Below are 17183 nucleotides of genomic sequence, written 5' to 3'. Positions count from 1 at the left end.
ATTGACATAATTATTCCCTTCCTTGAGACAATTGTATGGTATGGAGTAAAACATAACTTGCCTCCGTGCATGAGATCCAGAATCGAGCGCTGGGATGGGTGTGACGTGGGGTTCGCAGCCTGTGGTGAGCAGCTCTGTAAGCACAAGCCTTTCTATTTTGCACTGATTTGAGCCCAAAATGCTGAGCAGCGCATTTACTCAGGGCATTTCCCCTCACTCCACCCCTGGCCTGGCTGTGACTCCTGCTCTTCCTCCTCTTCCTCTTCCTCTTCCTCCTCCTCCTCCTCCTCCTTCTCCTCCTCCTCGCTGGCTGCAGCGTCCTCGAGAGCTGCGGATGTGCTGAGCCGAAGCTGCAGGGCAGGGCACAGAAATCCCATGGTACTGTTTCCCTTCCCCACGTTTTCTTGCTGCAGATCTATATTGCCAGAATTCACTTTATAGTAACACCTGAGCCCCGAGAGCTAAAATTCACTTTCCGCATCAGCTCGTGCAAGTCTCTGGGCAGAGAGCGAGCACGCACAGCCCCACGTTAGTCTCTGCATTCCCTCAGCCCGGGAAGCCAGGGTGGTGGTGACGGTGCCTCTGCTTGGGCAACATCACTGTGCTTGAGCAGTGTCCGCTCTCATTAACAAACAGGTATTGTCAGGTTTACATTCAAATTGCCGCTTGGATGGCTTGTGGGAAGGGGACCCCAAGGTCACCCACAGCCATGCAGTCCCCAAAGTCACCCCGGTGCCCTGCGCAGCCCCCTCCTGCAGCCACCAGCCCCTCTCTGGGGTGCAGTGTGGGTGCCACGGACTGTGGGTACCCAGGGACTGGGGTGTCCCCAAGGGGAGCCAGACTGAGCCCCGGCTCAGCAGCATCAGCTCCGCGGTGGTCCCTTGTCTTTTGATGTGCCCAGGGTTGTCATGCAGAAGGCAGCAGGGTTGGGGGGGAACCCCACCAGCCAGGGGGACACGCTGTTTGCTGCTCTCACAGTTGTGCCTGGGGAATTTTGTTTGTCAGTGGCCAGAGAAAGTGGGGCCGGGGTGCCAGGAGGGAGCAGGGTCAGGGTGCCAGGAGGGGTGCATGCTGCTGTGTGCCTGGCTGCCTCCCCGCCAGTCACTGTCAGGTTAATAATAGCAGAATGGGGGAAGGAATTAAATGCAGCCACTGAACTATATTTAATTTGTGCTGTATCCTGGAGCTGAGGAACTAGTTCAATAGAGACTCTTATCAGCCTGTTTGAAGGGCTGAGCTTTTTATCTAGCTGTTGTTCTACTGCCTGGTCTTGCAGTTGCAAATCTCTGAATACAGGCACGTAGCCAGCGGAAGCTTCGAGTTTTCTCCCGTGGGGCTTTTCTCCTCTCGGGGGTCAGCGTTTCACCATGTGCCCCCTCCTGAGCCACCAGCTGCTCACGGGCACGACCCCGGCATGGGGAGCATCTCCATTGCCCGGACAGTGGGCCATCCCCACGCGACCCAGAGGAGTTTCCACACCAAAACGGGTCCTCTCCATCCTCTGCCCAAGCCAGGAGGGAAGCAAAGGACTTCGACGCGCGGAGTTTCAAAAAGCTTCTTGGCAGTGTTCAGGTTTTTTACCAATCCCAGCGCATTTCCAGAAGCAACCGTGATGCTGTGCAACCCGAACTGGGATGTTTCTGTGCGTGTTTTTATGAACTGAAACGTTCTTCCCCTCGGGCCCGCGCACCCAGTGATCCCAGGGCTTTCATTATTTACTCTGACAGGCTGCCGGCTCCTGTGCCGCGGCCTGTCGCAGCCCGCGCCGCAAATCATCTCTCACCTTGTCACCACCGAGATGGCAATTTTACAGCTGGCAGCTTCAATCACAGTGAATTTGCAGCTCGCGCTCACTCGCCTTCTCTCTCTGCCGTGTGATGGTTTAGAAAACGGCACAAAGATTCCCTCCCTAGCTGAAAGGACTTGGAATCGATGGGCTCAGCGGGCAGTGCCGGCTCAGCGTCCTTGGTGCGTGGCGAGGCCGCCCGGCTGCGGGCGATGCCGGGTCCACGGAGCCATCCAGGTTGTGCCACTTGTCCGGCTTTTTGTCCCTGTAGTTTAAATTATGACTTGAGTTTCTGGTTTTCCTTATCAGCTGCAGCATTTCTGAAAAAGCCTTTGTTTCCAAGCAGGTGCGTGGTAGGTGTGAGCGGAGGAACAGCCCCGAAACGCCGGGGAGCACCCCATGGTCTGTGCCCCGCTCCATCCCCGGCAGGGACATGCTGCTGTCACACCGGGTGCTTTTACACCTTCCACACAGCGCGGGGCGGGGGGTTAATGTTTAATATCAGATCTACTCATTTGCTCTATCAGCGTCACGTTTTGATTTGGCAGAGTGATACGGTGATGTACTGAAATCGCAGCACGGGCACCGTACAGCAGCTGCAACTCACACCCGTGTCACTACACGGATGTGGTGCCCGTCCCCGGTCCCTCTACGCTCACCGCCGTGGCGCTGGGCGTCCCCCGCTGCAGGAAGGGACGTGTGGGTGGCCCATTGCTCTCTTCAAACTTTTTTATTTTTTGTCCAGGTTTTATATTCTATGTTGGGCTGAGCCACATATACACTTCCCCCACACCAGTCTGGCTGGCTCAGGAAGACATTACTCTCTACTAATGATCTCTGGGAAGGCTGTTTGTACACCCTGACGCTGCCCTGGTACAGCCCTGTGCCTAAACCCAAGGTTTAGGGGTTAACCTCCCTGGGGTTAAGTTCAGGTTCCACACAGTAATTCCTGGTGGCCGCCCTGTGCTCGGGATTTTTGGCTCATCTCCTCTGAGCCTTTATCCACTGTGGGGGGGTGCCGGTCGCTCATGGAGGGGTTCAGCTTCATTTGCTCCTTTTCTCGTGGAAGGTGAAGTTTGGGTTTTACAAGCTAGTGCACATGTGACAGGGCGCAGCCACTCACAAGCCCTGGCAGGGCACCGGGAGCCCTGGGGTGGGTTGCAGGGGGGGTTCAGCAGACGCCTCGCTCGCCTGCTCCACGGTTCGGGGTGCGGGTGCCGTGTCGGGGTGCAGGCTCTGACCTGGTGCCGTCCATGCAGGAGCAGCAGCTGGCGGAGCTGGTGGCGGTGCGGCAGGTCCTGCAGGCTGACCTGGGGACCTCCATCCGGCGCATCGCCGATCTGCAGGTGGCCCTGGAAGAGCTGCGGTCCAGCGACGAGAGCGATGCCGAGAGGTGAGGCAAGGAGCTGGGGGGGCTGGGGGGGGATGCAGAGGGGCAGGCTCAGATGCTTTGGGGGGGGGAAGGATGCTGTGCTGCACAAGGGCGATGCCAGGGTGGCTGCGGCCACATGGCTCCGTCCTCGTGCATTTTCGCTGCAGCACCACGTGTTTACGAACAAGGAACTTCATATTAATGGAAGGTTTAATGAAAAAAGCATCACTCTTAGAATCATACTGCGTGGCCCAGTTTAATGTAAGCAAAAAGGATGGAAATAGCCCCCTTCACAGGGCGAGCTCCCGTCCCTGGCAGCGTGGCATGCTGCCGTGCGTCAGCGGGTGCCCCAGCGCTGGGTTTATGGATGGAAAATTCTGCCCCTTGATCCGCCCCAGGAGCTGGGGGGCCCCAGGAACCAGTGCAGCTGGGCGGGTTGGTTACTAGGAAAAAAAATTCCAGTGAATTTTTCAGGTATTATTTCTTCAGCTCTTCAATTTTCCCCTCTGCTACACTGCTAAAGGGGCATTGTGACAAATGGAGACAAAATGGATAAATGCATTTAAAAAAAAAAAAAGCAGAGATGTGCTTGTCACTGTGCGGTGAGAAGAGATTTTCTTTATGCAGTGATTAAACCAGGCAAAGGTGAGATAGAAACCGGGAGCTCAGAAATTCTCTACTTCGTAAAACAAAAGTGACTTCCAATACAATTGACGCTTTAGCGGGAGGTGAGAAGTGCTTCCCGGCAGGGCCCTCGGCAGCTGCTGCCTGCAGGAAAAGTGCTGGATTTTGCTCCCTGCCCTTCGCCAGAGATGTTCTGCGACAAAGTTTTTCATCCTGTCAAACTGGCGCGGTGGCCGTGGGGAGGCCGTTGCGAGCCATCGGCGGCGCCGTGGCTGACTGACCCCCTCTTTTCGCCCCTTGCAGCGTGCAGACGGCGCGGGACTCGCTCGGCTCCAGGAGAGAGACGTGAGTCAGCCCCGGGGAGCTGCCGGCCCCACGCTCGGAGGCTGCACCGGGGTTGTGCGATGGGTGACAGACCACCAGCCGCCCGCAGCCTGCCCCCATGTCCCCCCGCCCAACCCGCTTTCCCTTTGGGCTCTCTCTGTTAAACCGGTGGGATGCTCTCACCTTGAGATGATGAAATTGGTCTGTGGCTTTGAAGGAAAACTCCGATCCTAAAGGATTTCATCCGCTGCAGCTGGTCTGGGGGGTGCTGGCATGCGGGCAGGGGTAGCTCTGGCCACGTGGGAGCCCAGGGGTGCGTAGGGCACGTTGGGGTACCCGGGGTCACACTGGCTCTATCACTGCAGCTCTGCTCCTGGGCACTGCAGGCAGCAGTGGGGTTTTCCTGCCCACAGGCTGCAGGGCACCTCTAAAAGCATGAGGGAAATAGTTAATGGCAGCAGCAATGGCACAAGGACCAGGTTGCCTGGAAAGGTTTGTTTTATCCGATCTGTGCCAGTGCCACAAAAATGCCGTTGCTGGAGCTGTGCAGGAGCCTCCACTCTGTGCCACTCTCACCCTCACACACGTTCCCACTTCCCGGTGCCACCCGCCCTCCTGCCTGCGCTTGCAGAGCTGACGGGGTCTGATCTCTCCCCACAGGGACGCCTGCTCCAGTGTCGGCTCCACGCTCAGTCTGGAGCCTGCAGAGAGCATCAAGTCCTGGCCGGGATCGTCCGTGGGCTGGTCTTCCCCGGGGGGTACCAGCGTGGCCGGGAGCCTCTCGATGCAGTCCGTGGGGAGCCACAGCACCCAGGGCTCCAGGTAAGGGACCCCCGGCACGGGCGCCCGCCGCGACTTTCCTCTGGGGAAACCACAGGTGCTTGGTGCCAGCTTGCAGATGCATGGAGGGTAGAAAAATATTTGCAACAGCAAGCCATCACAAAGGTATTTTAAACCTGCCTGTATTTTTATTTTTTTGTAAAAAGGCACGAGAGGGAGGAGCAGGCTGCAGGCAGGGCTGGTTTCCCAGCGTTCAGGCGCAGAGAGATGGCTGTGGGCACCCTGCCCCCTCGGGGCACACCCTGCAGCCCCTCGAACAGGGGGACGCACGTGGAGGGTGCACCCCATAACTCCCTCAGCAGAGCCGAGCATCCCAACCCACTGTGTATCCTCAGGGGCTCCCACGTGCTCTCTTTGGCTTTTATTTTCCCGTGGACAAAAGTAAAATCACCCTTTACGGGTGATGGATCCCACGGCACAGCGAGGAGCACTGCGGGGGCACCGCTGCAGTGCCCACAGCTGCTCAGGGACAGGGGGGTCCCTGCGGCTTACCAGGGTGGGGGGGGCTGCAGATGCTGCCCCGGGGACAGTGGGCACTTCATCTGGGCTCCTTTCAGGACATGCAGAAAGGAGCTCGGGGGGGGGCCTGTGGTATTTAAGGTCAAAGCATCAAATCAGGGAAGGTACTCGCTGCCACACCAGGATCAGTGGAAGACTAGATGAAAGTCGCTACATCAAAAACATGCTTCAAGCAGTATAATATCCCTTGATGTATTCTCTAGAGATAATTTAAAGAGGCGATGCAGCCTATTTGAGGATTTGTATGCCATATGCTCGCCTTTCGCTGCTGAGGAAACAGTATGCATTTATACAGTTCTAATATAAAATATGTTAATTTTTGACGGTAATGCTAATGGGCTGTGAGGGAGTTGGAGAGTGGCCCAAGCACTCGCATGGGCAAAACACCTTGGCCTGGCTCTCGCGGAGCCACCCCAGGGTGCTCGGTGGCAGGGCTGCCCAGTGCACAGCGGGTGCCCAAGCACCCAGCCTGGATCAGAGCCGCCTCACCCAGGTGCCCGTCGGAGGGACCCTCCAGCCCAGAGACAACCCCCCCAGTTTACAGCCATCCCTGGCACCGTGGGGTCGCAGAGAAACCAGTTCTTTGTGTTTCGTGCGAAACAGTTGCGCAGGTTGTGTTTTGTAAATCAGGGTCTGGTGGCTGCGCCTCAGAAGGGGGGGGTGGGCACAGGGAAGGGCATCGGGTCTCCTCGGAGGCTTGGGAGAGCCAAGAGGGAGCTTAGACGGAGCTTTGAGTCTTGGGGCTGGCGCAGTGCGGGGCCAAAGCGGCTCCAGAGAGCATCATCCCCCCCTTGGGAAGGTGGTTTGTCCATTTTGCATGCGAGGATCTGCAGAACAGCAGCTTTGTAACAAAGAACTGCCCACGTTGTGTGTGGCTGCCGTGGGACGAGGTGGCAGCTGGGGTGCAAGTGGGCGGGAAGGCCGACCAGCTGAATTCAGGGCTGGCAGTACCTCTGCCTGCAGCCCCTGAGTCAGGGCCTTTCCCACTGCGCTGCTTTCCCGGGGGTGGTGTATCAGGACATGCAGCACTATTTTCCCGGCTTTCCCCCCCATTTTCCCCGGAAGCAGGACAGGGGCCAGGCTGGCGCTCGGCACATCTCGCTGCGGCACCCGCCTGCTCCCCGGTCGTGTGCAGGTCTGTAGACGGATGCTCCGTGCTGATGGAGTTTGATAGGCTTTGCAGACTGCTGTTTCATTGCAGACATTAGTATTAAGCTCCCCGCTCCAATTCTGGCAAGATGCGTCCCCGCTGCATTCACCTGCTTCATACAGTAAAATAACTATTGCCAGAATTAATTTTCTGAAGAGCGAGTCCGCTGGCAACGGACACCTCGGGTGTGCTGGAGCAGTTTGAAGCAGTGCATTGCTGATACGAGGCAGAGTTTAAGAGCAGTGGGGCAGGGCTGGGACCTGCAGGGGTGTGATGGGTGGGAGCCCTGAGAGCAGCCGGCTGAGCTCATTGGGACCCCCCACCCCACCCCAGCACCCATCAGTAAAGTAATTCCTAAGTTCTGCTTAGGAGTCTTTGGGCCAAATGACCCAACTCTGATGATGAGCGAATGGCAGCAAATCAGGAGTTATGGCTAATATCAAATTTCTGAGCTGAAATACACTGTATTTATGATAAAAGGGCATGTATGTAGGCTGGACTGACCGTGGCCCTTGTGAGAGGCAATTTGTAGCTAGACCTGGAAATAGTGTGACAAAATCTGCCTCCGTCCTGGGGGTCATGAAGAGGAGAATTGCAAATCCTGGTGTCGTAGCTGTGGTTGGCTTCAGCTAATCTAAGATGGAGGCTGTATGAAATGCAAACAAACAGACGATGAGACTGGTAAGGTAATAAAAATGAGATCAGCGAAACGAGCTCTTCCTTATTAAGATTCCTTTGTCTTACACAAGCACCCAGTAATGAAAAATGAATCTTCCTAGCATTCGCTTCTCAGCACTACATATGGGATATTTGCTGAACAAACAGCTGCCAAAAGCCAGAGGAAAGCATAGAAGGCTGTTATCGTCAGTGCAGTGCACAGGAATGAGAGATTTGATTAACGTTTTCTTTAATTCTCTGCTATTTAAATGCTTGTACAAAATGTTGGCCAGCAGGGCTAAGCCTCAATAAATACAGCACGTTGCAGAGTTGGCATAGACTATCAGTTTTTTTCTTAGGAAGCCAATTCAAAACTTTATGTGTTTATTCTGCCTCTCGCCAGGCAGGTCGGGGTTGCGTTGCGGCAGAGGGCCCGATCCTGAGGTGCAGGCAGGGAACAGACCTGCAGCACAAGGCCCTGCCTCTGGGTTCTGCACCCCGTGGCACTGCGGCGCCTGTAGCCCTGGCGTCACCCCAGCACCCTTTCCCCTTCTGCTTCGGTTCACCAAAGCAGGAGCCCGGGTCCCAAGGCTGGTGGGGATCTGACACGTTTATTTTTAAACACTATCGTGTCAAAAGCAAATCATTATATGGGAAACTGGGAGCTCTTCTGTGGATGACGGCTGACAAGAAAATCCTCTTCTGACAGAAATTAGGCCAGGCTCTTTTCTCTCCCTGAAATGGAGTTGTCTTGGCTTTATTTATGAGCTACCAGGAAAAGCATCCGAGCCACACTTTCATCCCTGGTCATGTGTTGCAGTGCATGTGTGGATTTTATTGTATAAATTATTTCAACTAGCATAATTCTAATCATGTTAATTGCTATGTAATCTTCGCTAATTATTGTTGTATGTCATTTGCTTTGGTGTGAATGGCATATTGCAGAACTCCGTTTGGCTCACAGAGATGCCTTCTGAGTTCTGCATCGGGCCCTGCGTTTGCCTTTGGCTGGTGGAAAATCCTCTCCTCTGACGCGGAGACAAGCAGCTGAGTTTTGCTCAGCGGCTGCTGCCTGCTCGTGGCCCTGCCTCCAGCAGCATCACCCACCACCGGGGCTGCCCGGGGCTATTCCAACCCTGGGAGTTATCGCTGGCTCACCAGCCCTTGGCCGGGGATCTATGGACGAGCAGAGGATGCTGCAGGATGGGACAGGACTGTCTCGCTTGAGCCCTGCCTTGTGAGGAGGCTTGAATATGGGCAAGAGAGGAGTAGCCATGATTAGCCACTACACTCAGGGAGTGTGGTGATAGGATAAGGGGTCACGGTTTTAAACTGAGAGAGGGGAGATTTAGATGAGATCTAAGGAAGAAATTCTTCCCTGTGAGGGTGGGGAGGCCCTGGCACAGGTTGCCCAGAGAAGCTGTGGCTGCCCCCTCCCTGGAAGGGTTCAAGGCCAGGTTGGACGGGGCTTTGGGCAACCTGGGCTAGTGGAAGGTGGCCCTGCCCATGGCACTGGGTGATGAGCTTTAAGGTCCCTTCCAACCCAAACCATTCTATGATTCTGTGATTTTGGGGTGGGTTTTTTTTGTAGCCATCAGGGTAGCGTTAAAGGAACAAAGGATGAGGATGAGGTGCTGGTAGAATGGGGGGGGTGCAGCCGTGGTGGCACAGCTTGACTGGTGACAGGGGACGGCAGCTCGGGCTCTCTGGCCACAGCAGCACCAGCTCAGGCCTCTGGGCTTGTTCCATCAGAAACCTGTTGCATGGGAGGGATTACCTCGTGGTCCTCTGGCTCGTTTTGCAGGAAGCAGTGAGTTGAAATGGGGGTGTGATTTCAGTGCAGCTGTGGCACCGACACCGCACGCACTGGCCACGGGCCGAGGAGCCGAGCCCTGAGAGATGCGGCTTCCCTGGGGGAACCAGCCCTTTCCCTGGCGCCTGCGGCTGGGTTTCGCTTAATGAACGTGACTGGTGGGAGAGACAAGGGTGGGTGGGGCGGGCTCGGGCTTCAGCAATCCTGCTGGAAACCAGGGCAGGGAGAGCAGGGGCAGGAGATGCTCCGTTACGCAGCGGTTCCTTCTTGGAGCCAGGGGGCTGTGGGGCCTCGTACTCACCGTGGGAGCTGGAGGAACGATCCCGTGTTTGGAGCTTTCACTCCATTTCAGGCTCTAAAGATTTTCATAAAAATAGTAACTGTCCGTCATGCTGAACAGGACAATAAATAGTGGCGTGTAAACTGTCCGTGTTCACAGTCCATTAGTGCTTCTTACGTCTCCAGCTCACTTTTATCTCAGTCTTAAAAACCAAAGAAAAATACTGAAGCTGGCCGTTTAATTTATGAAAGCTGGTCATGCAGCAGTCAGTTTACAATATTACTCAGAAACATAGAGAGTGATTGGAGCAATTTCCCTACAAATTCTCAGGGAAGGATTACACCAGCTACTTAGGTAAATGCAATTTAGGATCCTAAAACCGGCATTATCGAAGTGTCTCAAACTATTAATCAGCTGTGAAGCTTCAGCAGTGTCAGGTGCGGTGGCGCGGGGTAGCCCTGGACATTGCCGCGTTTTGGAGAGATTAAACCTCTGGTTAAATTATTTTGCGTTGAGTAATCGAATGGTTTGGGCTCGTTTAACGGGCTGCGGGCGCGTGGCAGGGCGGCGAGCGCCGGGGCCGGGCGGGCACCTCCGTGCCCTGGGCTGTGCTGGCGGGTGTCGGGGACCTGAAACTGCTCCATTGCCCCATCACTTCTGCAATCACTCGCGTTTCCCAGCCGGGAGTTCGCCTTCAACCCATCTCGGCATGTAAATTATTTCACGGGTCAGCAGAGCCTGGTCCGAACGGGTCCCGCGCGGTGGCTGGATTATCTGCGCTCAGCCCGTTCCCATGGCAACGCCAGCATTCCCGGGGCAGGATGCCTCATTACCGGCGATGTCAAACTTGACCACTGCTCCTGCACCTCAGAGCCTGCCGGCCTCCCAGGGATGTATTTATATCTACGTTCTGCTGCTTTACTCTACCCTTCGCTCTCTTTTTGCCCTCCTCCTTTCTTCCTCAGACAAACTCATGCCCTGGCAGCCCCCTCATTAAGGCCGGTTCCAGATGCCCCTTGGCTGAGCAATGCCGGGGGTATCTGTGAGTGGGGATAATCTGCCGGCAGTGCCGGCAGCTGCCAGCACTGGGCACAGCCTTTGCCAGAGCGTGTCGCTCGCAGGCTCCTACGCTCCCCGTCTCACCGGCGAGCGGCTGCGCGCCAGCAGCCTATAGATAGTAACTGGCTATCGTTGATGCGAAGCGATGTACCGAGGAGAGACGCGGCGCAGCTCTGCAGAGCCCTGCTTTGTTTCAGCCGTGTGCTGGCAAGGAGGCCCTTTGCCTTTCCCTACAGCAGGACGGGCACAAAATCCATTTTTTCAGCCCTTCAAGCCAACATAGGCGCTTGGGGGGGGATGTAAAGTGTCACATTAGGGGCTTAGTGTCACCAGCGACACTGAGCCCACCGCTGACTGCAGCCCCTCCCCATCTCCGTGCATCAGCTGCACAAGGAAGGGGACGGGCTTGGTGCAGAGAAGCCCTTTCTGCAGCCCTCACGTGCCCAGGTCCAGCCACTTGAGAGGGGCTTCAGCAGCAAAACAGGCACCGCATCGGCATCCCACGGTGCCCAGGGAGATGCTGCCAAGCTCCGGTCCTGGCAGAGCAGGTGCTCAGCACCATTGGGGAGGGACAGGCAGGGTTTGGGGAAGGCAGGACCACCCCCTGCTCCTGCCATGCTGCCACCATGTCCCCATCCCGCTCAGTGAGGGGCCGGTGCAGGGGTGGGAGCGGTATCACCGCAGTGGTGCCAGAGCAGCTCTTGTGACCCCAGGGAGAGGAGCAGGAGTTAAATCAGGAAAACCAGCTGGCGGGCAAGGCTCCTCCTGGGCATCGTCTCCTGGCAGGCTGGCACCATGTGCCGGCCCCGGCTGCAGACCCGCTGTGTGCTGCTCTGCTCTCAGCACAGAGGGCCGTGCCATATTATAATAATAATAATTATTATTATTGTTATTGCTCTTTCTGTCACTCCACATACGCACTCTGCACAAGCTGCAATCCCAGTAGCAAGAGCAACACGCTGAGCCGACACCGTTTCAAGTTTGGCACCGTGTTCTGGCTACACCAGCCCTGCAGACTGCCGGGCGCGGGCTGCGGGTCCTGGGGACGGGGTCCAGCGGGGATGGTGACCAGTGTGGCTCCTCTTTGGCGAGCAGCGGTGGAGCCCACATGGTCCTTGCATCACCCCTTGTTTGCAGGGTGAGGTTCCATTCCCACGGGTGTTATTTACTTCTTGCAGTTCACAATTGTTTTCCCTCCCCAGCAGCAGCCTGGGTGAAACATGCCCCACAATAATGTTAAGATGCATTTGGGGGGGTCTGCGAGCTGGTTTCATAAAATTTTAGTGAATTATCTTTGGCTTTGACAGAAATAAAATAAATCCTACATAGTGCTATAATCTGTCAAGAAAAAAAAAGGACATTTGGAGGTATGTGTTGGTTTGGCAGAGCCAAAGCACCACACACCCTACACCAAGGATTTGCCAGGTTGGCTGACCTGGAGTTATTTAGGATAAAATCTTTGGGCATTGCCCAACTGCTCGGTGCAGCAGCAGCAGTTTATTCTGAGACTGCCATGCCAATACCAGCTTCTCGCTGCTCAGCGTTGTCCTTGCTGAACGACATTATGGTCACTGGAAATCCTGCAGCTTAAACTAACACCAATATCTCTTGTTTAGGGTGAGCAGAGACACCAAGGAACCAGTACTGAGCCAGCCAGCTTCTTCCCGGGGTGCTGCCAGGTCCGTCGATGCTGTGGATCTGGGGAGGATGCCGAGTCCCTTGCTCGGTGCTAGAAGATGGGAATATGGAAAACCTCCAGCAGACGAAGAGGAGCTGGAGAGCCTGAAAAAGCCTGTGGATAGGATAGGAGAGACGTCCCCGTCGGTGCTGCGGCGGGGGGGCTCCCCCGCCCCGGACAGGAGGTTCCCCAGCCCGCTGTCTCCGAGGGTGCCGAGGAGGAGGGGGCTCTCTCCGGCGGCAGGGCCGGTGCCCAGCTCGTCGGCCGCCCTCTCTGAGTACGTGGAGGAGCTGCGGCGGCAGCGGGCAGTGGAGCGGGAGCAAGGGCACCCGGTGCTGGGTGACGCCTCTCCCCTCCCCATTTACCGCACCACCGGTGCTGCAGCCCTGCGGCGCTGCCGGGCTTTCCCGGTGGCGGAGGATTCCCTGGGGAAGCTGGATGGGAATCAGCCAGGGGAAGGTGAAGGAGCAGGCACTGGCCTCGTGCGCTCCTCCAGCCTGCGGAGCATGGCCTCAGAGCCGGCACGCTCTCCAGCGCTGAAAAGAGCATCAAAGTTCGGCTCCTACGACTCCCTCCTGCAAAGCTTCGACAGCTCCAGCCGCCGGCCGAGCTCACCGGCTGTGGGGATGGAGGTGCTGGGCGCACCACGGCTGAGCTCCTGGAGAAGATACTTGGAGCCATCGGTGGAAGATGTGGAGGTGGGGATGGGCTCCGGAGGGCTCCTGAGCTCGGCATCCAGTGAGGGGAAGGGGAGCGATCCCTTCAGCTGGCGAATACCCACCCTCAACTATGAGAGGAGAACCAACATCGACTTTGACGACTTCCTCCCGGCCATTCGCAAATCCCGCTCCACCAGCAGCCTGGCCAAGCCCGGGAGGGACAGAAAGGACGGCCACCGGCCCCTCACTGTCCGCTTTGAGGATGAGGCCATAGCGGGCAGCTCAACATCCTCCGAGATGAAGGGCATGGCCAAGCACAGCCCAGTCCCTCGGGAGGACCCCGGGGACCTCTCCGACTCCTCCTCATCCTCTGGCTCGCTCGTCTCCTCCAGGAGCGCTGACAGCATCAAGCGCCGGCCGCAGCCCCAGAGAGGGGACGGGGAGGGGTGCAGCGGCAAAGCCAGCACCCAGAGCAGCGGGGCAAGCCACCGGGCAGAGGCAGAAGGGAAGGAAGATGATGTCAACAGCATCATGAGGAAATATCTGGGAAAAGACTAAGGTAACCAAGCTCGGCTGACTGGCAGCTGGCTCAGAGCAGCGGTGGCAGGTTTGCGGCGCTGGCCCCAAGCCACTGCCCCTCCAGCCCACGCGGTGCCTGCACCGATGCCATGGAGTGCGTGGGGACAGGGTGTCTGGGGCCAGCGGGGCTCCCCACGTTCCCCCCTGTCACACTGGAGCAGCCCCGGGCAGGGGAGGCACTGGCCTGGCTTCAGCCTCGATGCCCAGCTGTGCTCCCTTCTCTGCGGCAGCTGGGACGGTGCCAGGGATGCCCCGCGGGGTGTGCAACACTGGGGAGCAGTCCCCCCTTGCCCTCTCCTTGCCCCCTTTGGAGCTGCAGGGGGTGGGCAATGGGGGCAGTGCCAGGGACAGCCCCAGAGCTGGCCACACCACCAGCTCTGAGTCCACTGCGCTCCCTGGCCTCCCAGTTTCCTGAAAATAGTGTCCCCCAGCTCCTACCACGCAGGCGCATCCCCCTGAGCCCCACCGAGCTGCCCCAGCTCATTTGATTAATTTGAAATTTGCTTTGGCTGGGCGCTGGAGGTCACCCCCTCCGGAGGAGCGGGGTCCCGCCCGGGTCAGGTGAGCTTCCCCCAGTTAGCAACTGCCTCTGACACCCACTTGGAGCCAATGGCTGTATTGCAACCGACACTTCGAGAATTAGGATTTATTACTGCAATCCAGGTTTGAAAGCAAAGTCCCTAATGAATGCGCCGCAACTGTAATTAAGTGTTTAAAATAGATTAGAAAAAACATTTTGTAAAACCATTGCCTTTAGACTAACTTATTGGATGTCAAGCTGTGACCAAATTGACTAAGCCAACACAAGAAGGGAGCGCGTGTTAATAAAACATTTCTTTCCAGGAAGCACAATTTGCATAATGAAACGTCCCACTTTCTCCAGACTTTGTTTCAATAAAGTGCAGCGCCTGGCCTCGGCGCTGCACCGAGCGAGGAGCCGCGACCGGGCAATCTGCTTCCCTGCTCCTCGCCCCTGATCGGAGATGTGGCATTTAAACGGAAACTGAAAGTGGCTCCCCAAAAGTCATGGGATGGTTTTACAGATGATGAGACTTCTTTTGTTTTTAAACATACTGTGGTTTCTTTGCGCTCCTGCCCTGTTTCCCACCACCGCAGCGTTGCTCAGGGCCAGCCGTTGGGACGAGGGACTTCCTTGTTCTCCTGCAGTCGTTTGACTCAGGAGTTGGTGCTGTAATTAAAACCCAGCGGCTGCCACAGATGCCTCATAACAAGCCACGCTGGCTGGGGGAAGGCCATGCTGCAAAGAGCTGGAGGAACACCAAACTTTTTGAAGCCAGAAGGTGCAGCCCAGATCTCTCATCCCACGTAGCGCTGCTCAAAAATCAGCCAAGTGGCCAAAGGATGCTTTTGGGTATCGGTGCGACACCCAGCAACAGTGGAGCTGGTGGGTCAATCAAACCGAGCTGCACGTTCCAGAACATCTCTCTTTATACACTTTTATTTTTTCAGTTTCCAGGGACTGACACTTTCTCTGAAGCTTTTATAATTCCATAGATACTTGAAGACAGATCTGTACGTGGTTTCACAGCTCCTGCCCCTTGGGGACATCTGGGCACATCCCAGTGGCATGCAAGGCAGCGCTGCGGTGCGTGTGGCAATGGGAGGCTGTAGTCGGATGTCTGCTTGGTTTTTACACAATAAAATATTTGCTTCTTTGACACAAGCCTCTTTTTGTCTTTCCTTCCCCGCAGCAAGAGCAGGTCCGTGGATGCAGCAAGGTGCAGAGTCCCATGGCTGGGGGCTCCTCACCTGAGACCCTCCAGCCTCCCCATCTCTCTGCGCTCACAAAAAGCTCTTTTTTCAGCCTCAACCTTCTTTCTGAGAAGAGATCCAAACTTACTCATTTATCAGAGGTTTGTGGCAAAATTATACTGGAACATGAACAAATCTCTCCTTTCCATCAGTGATTTCTGAGTAATTTGCTCAACTGGGAAATTTGCAGCAATGTGCACAACCTCGTTGGACCCTCCGGGGTGGCTGCAGCACAACGGCGGCTTGAAAAGGCAAATCGGGCAGTTTTGAGCGTTTGGTTTTTGCCTTTTGGATTCTTCGCATTCGTTTCTAATTTAAACCAAAGCCTTGCAGCAAGAGGCATTTTCCTTGTCACAGATGAATGCAGAAGTCTCCGGAGGTGGGTTCACAGCAGCGGTTTGCTCGGCCGCCCGTAGGCTGTCAGCAGTTCCCCGCGATCCCTCGCTCCCAGCCAGCCCCGCGCTGCAGCAGCCCAGGGGGCCGGAGGCGGCTCTGCACGAGGTGACATTCCCTGCGCGCCCAGGTCGCTCTTTTACAATGTGCAACTCATGCAGGAAGACAGCAAAGGAAGAAATCACCTCTAACTAGTTTAAAATTGGCCTCTGTAATGATTCTGCTGTTTCTAGAAACAAAAGGCAGTGGGTTTTGTAGTTCTCGCATGTCTCGGCACCACCACGCCGGCACATGCCCCCCGTGTGCCGCAGCGGGTGTGTGTGGTTGGGGGGGGTTGGATCCTGCCCCTTCCTGCCTGGCAAAGCTGCCGTTCGGCAGCGTAGTGCCAGTGCCGGGGAGGTACCGCGGCGCTCGGCGGCCAGGATGGGTGGGTGGCGCTGGGCTGTGCATTGCCACGGTGCTGGGACACCCCGTGCCTGGCTCCTTGCAGTGAGTCTTGCTCCCCCGGTGGATTTCATGCTCCTTTGGGCAGGGATGGGCCTCTCCTGGGGTCGGATTCAGACCTCAACAGCAAGAAAAACACCCCAGACCAAGCCCCAGCGTGGCCCAGCCATGGGGACTCCTTCACCTACACCTTCCCTGCTTGCCCTGGCCGGCCAGCGGCGGGTGCTGTTCCATGTGCAGTGAAAGTAATTTATTTCAGATGTTTTTCCAGACACGCTCTTCGCTTTGGGAAGCGAGGGGCCGCCGTTGGCCCCGCAGCGTGTTCGCAGGGTCCCTGCAGAGCTGCCCCTTAGCGGCGCTTTCTGTGAGCATGTCCAGTTGTCTCAGAGCTTGGTGAAACCCCAGTAAGAAAACAAGTGTACGGCTTGGGGCTTTTTAAAGCCTTTTTTTCCCTTGAAACTGGCAAAATGCAGTGTGCTGTGCCATCGTTGCAGTCCCTGCAATTTCACAAACTAAGCGAAAGGCATCTTCTCCCCAGTTCTCTCAACATAAAGTATGCAACTCAAAGGAAAAAAACAGTTTACAGAAATCCTGTAGTCCCTTCTGTGCTTTCAGATGAAAAAAGAAAAATCACAGATTGTGTCGTTTGGAAGAGATATCTTCATGGTCTGCCCTTCCAACTTGTCTGCAGTTTTTAAATAATATATTTGAACAAACAGTTCAGGGAAAAAAATCTTGCAAAGCAGCACCGGCTGAGCTGGGCAGGAATGGGAACATTTTCCCAATGAACTTCTCAGCCTGAGTGATGCTGAACCGGTCCTTGTCCCCCCAAACCGCCCCGGAAGGGCGACAGAGGGAAGATGTCTGCGCAGGCAGGACCTTCTGCCCGTCTCCTGCCTTGGCGTGCAAAGCCGATGGGAGCAGGATTGGTGCTGGCTGTCCTGGGGGCTGTCAGCAGGACCCAGCTTTGGACTTGGGATGAGGAGGAAACCCCCGGGATCACCTGGGTGCTGCTGCAGCTCTAACGAGCTCGTGTGCGCAATTACATCCAGCGTGAATGGTTTATTGACTCTGATCCCGAGTGCTGGCCCCGCTGGCAACTGCTTCATAAATGAAACCGGGACCAGCGGCTCTGGAGTCAGGCGATGTTCTTGGAGCCTCCGGAGAAATAAAACAGCTGGAAAAAAGATGTGGTGCAACTGCGAACAGATCCCTGCCTGCCTGCAGCACCCC

General features: G+C 56.2%; 1 protein-coding gene across 3 annotated transcripts in view; it reads left to right on the top strand.

The window, feature by feature from the left end:
- Positions 1 to 15024, top strand: part of MYO18B (myosin XVIIIB) — a 70588-nt gene extending 55564 nt beyond the window's left edge. For 2 of the 3 annotated variants that reach the window (XM_074844242.1, XM_074844241.1), the window contains exons 40-43: positions 3046 to 3179; positions 4086 to 4127; positions 4767 to 4928; positions 12041 to 15024. In XM_074844242.1, coding sequence (XP_074700343.1) covers positions 3046 to 3179; positions 4086 to 4127; positions 4767 to 4928; positions 12041 to 13319 — 1617 coding nt within the window. In that variant the 3' untranslated portion in view covers positions 13320 to 15024. The remainder of the gene's footprint in view (positions 1 to 3045; positions 3180 to 4085; positions 4128 to 4766; positions 4929 to 12040) is intronic. The other variant, XM_074844240.1, reaches the window with a different exon arrangement.
- Positions 15025 to 17183: the final 2159 nt, after the last annotated feature.

The sequence above is a fragment of the Strix aluco genome, chromosome 18 (genome assembly GCF_031877795.1).
Source record: "Strix aluco isolate bStrAlu1 chromosome 18, bStrAlu1.hap1, whole genome shotgun sequence".
NCBI classification, from domain to species: Eukaryota; Metazoa; Chordata; class Aves; order Strigiformes; family Strigidae; genus Strix; species Strix aluco.
The sequence above is the reverse complement of the archived record's forward strand: the minus strand, read 5'-3'. Positions and strand labels throughout refer to the sequence as shown.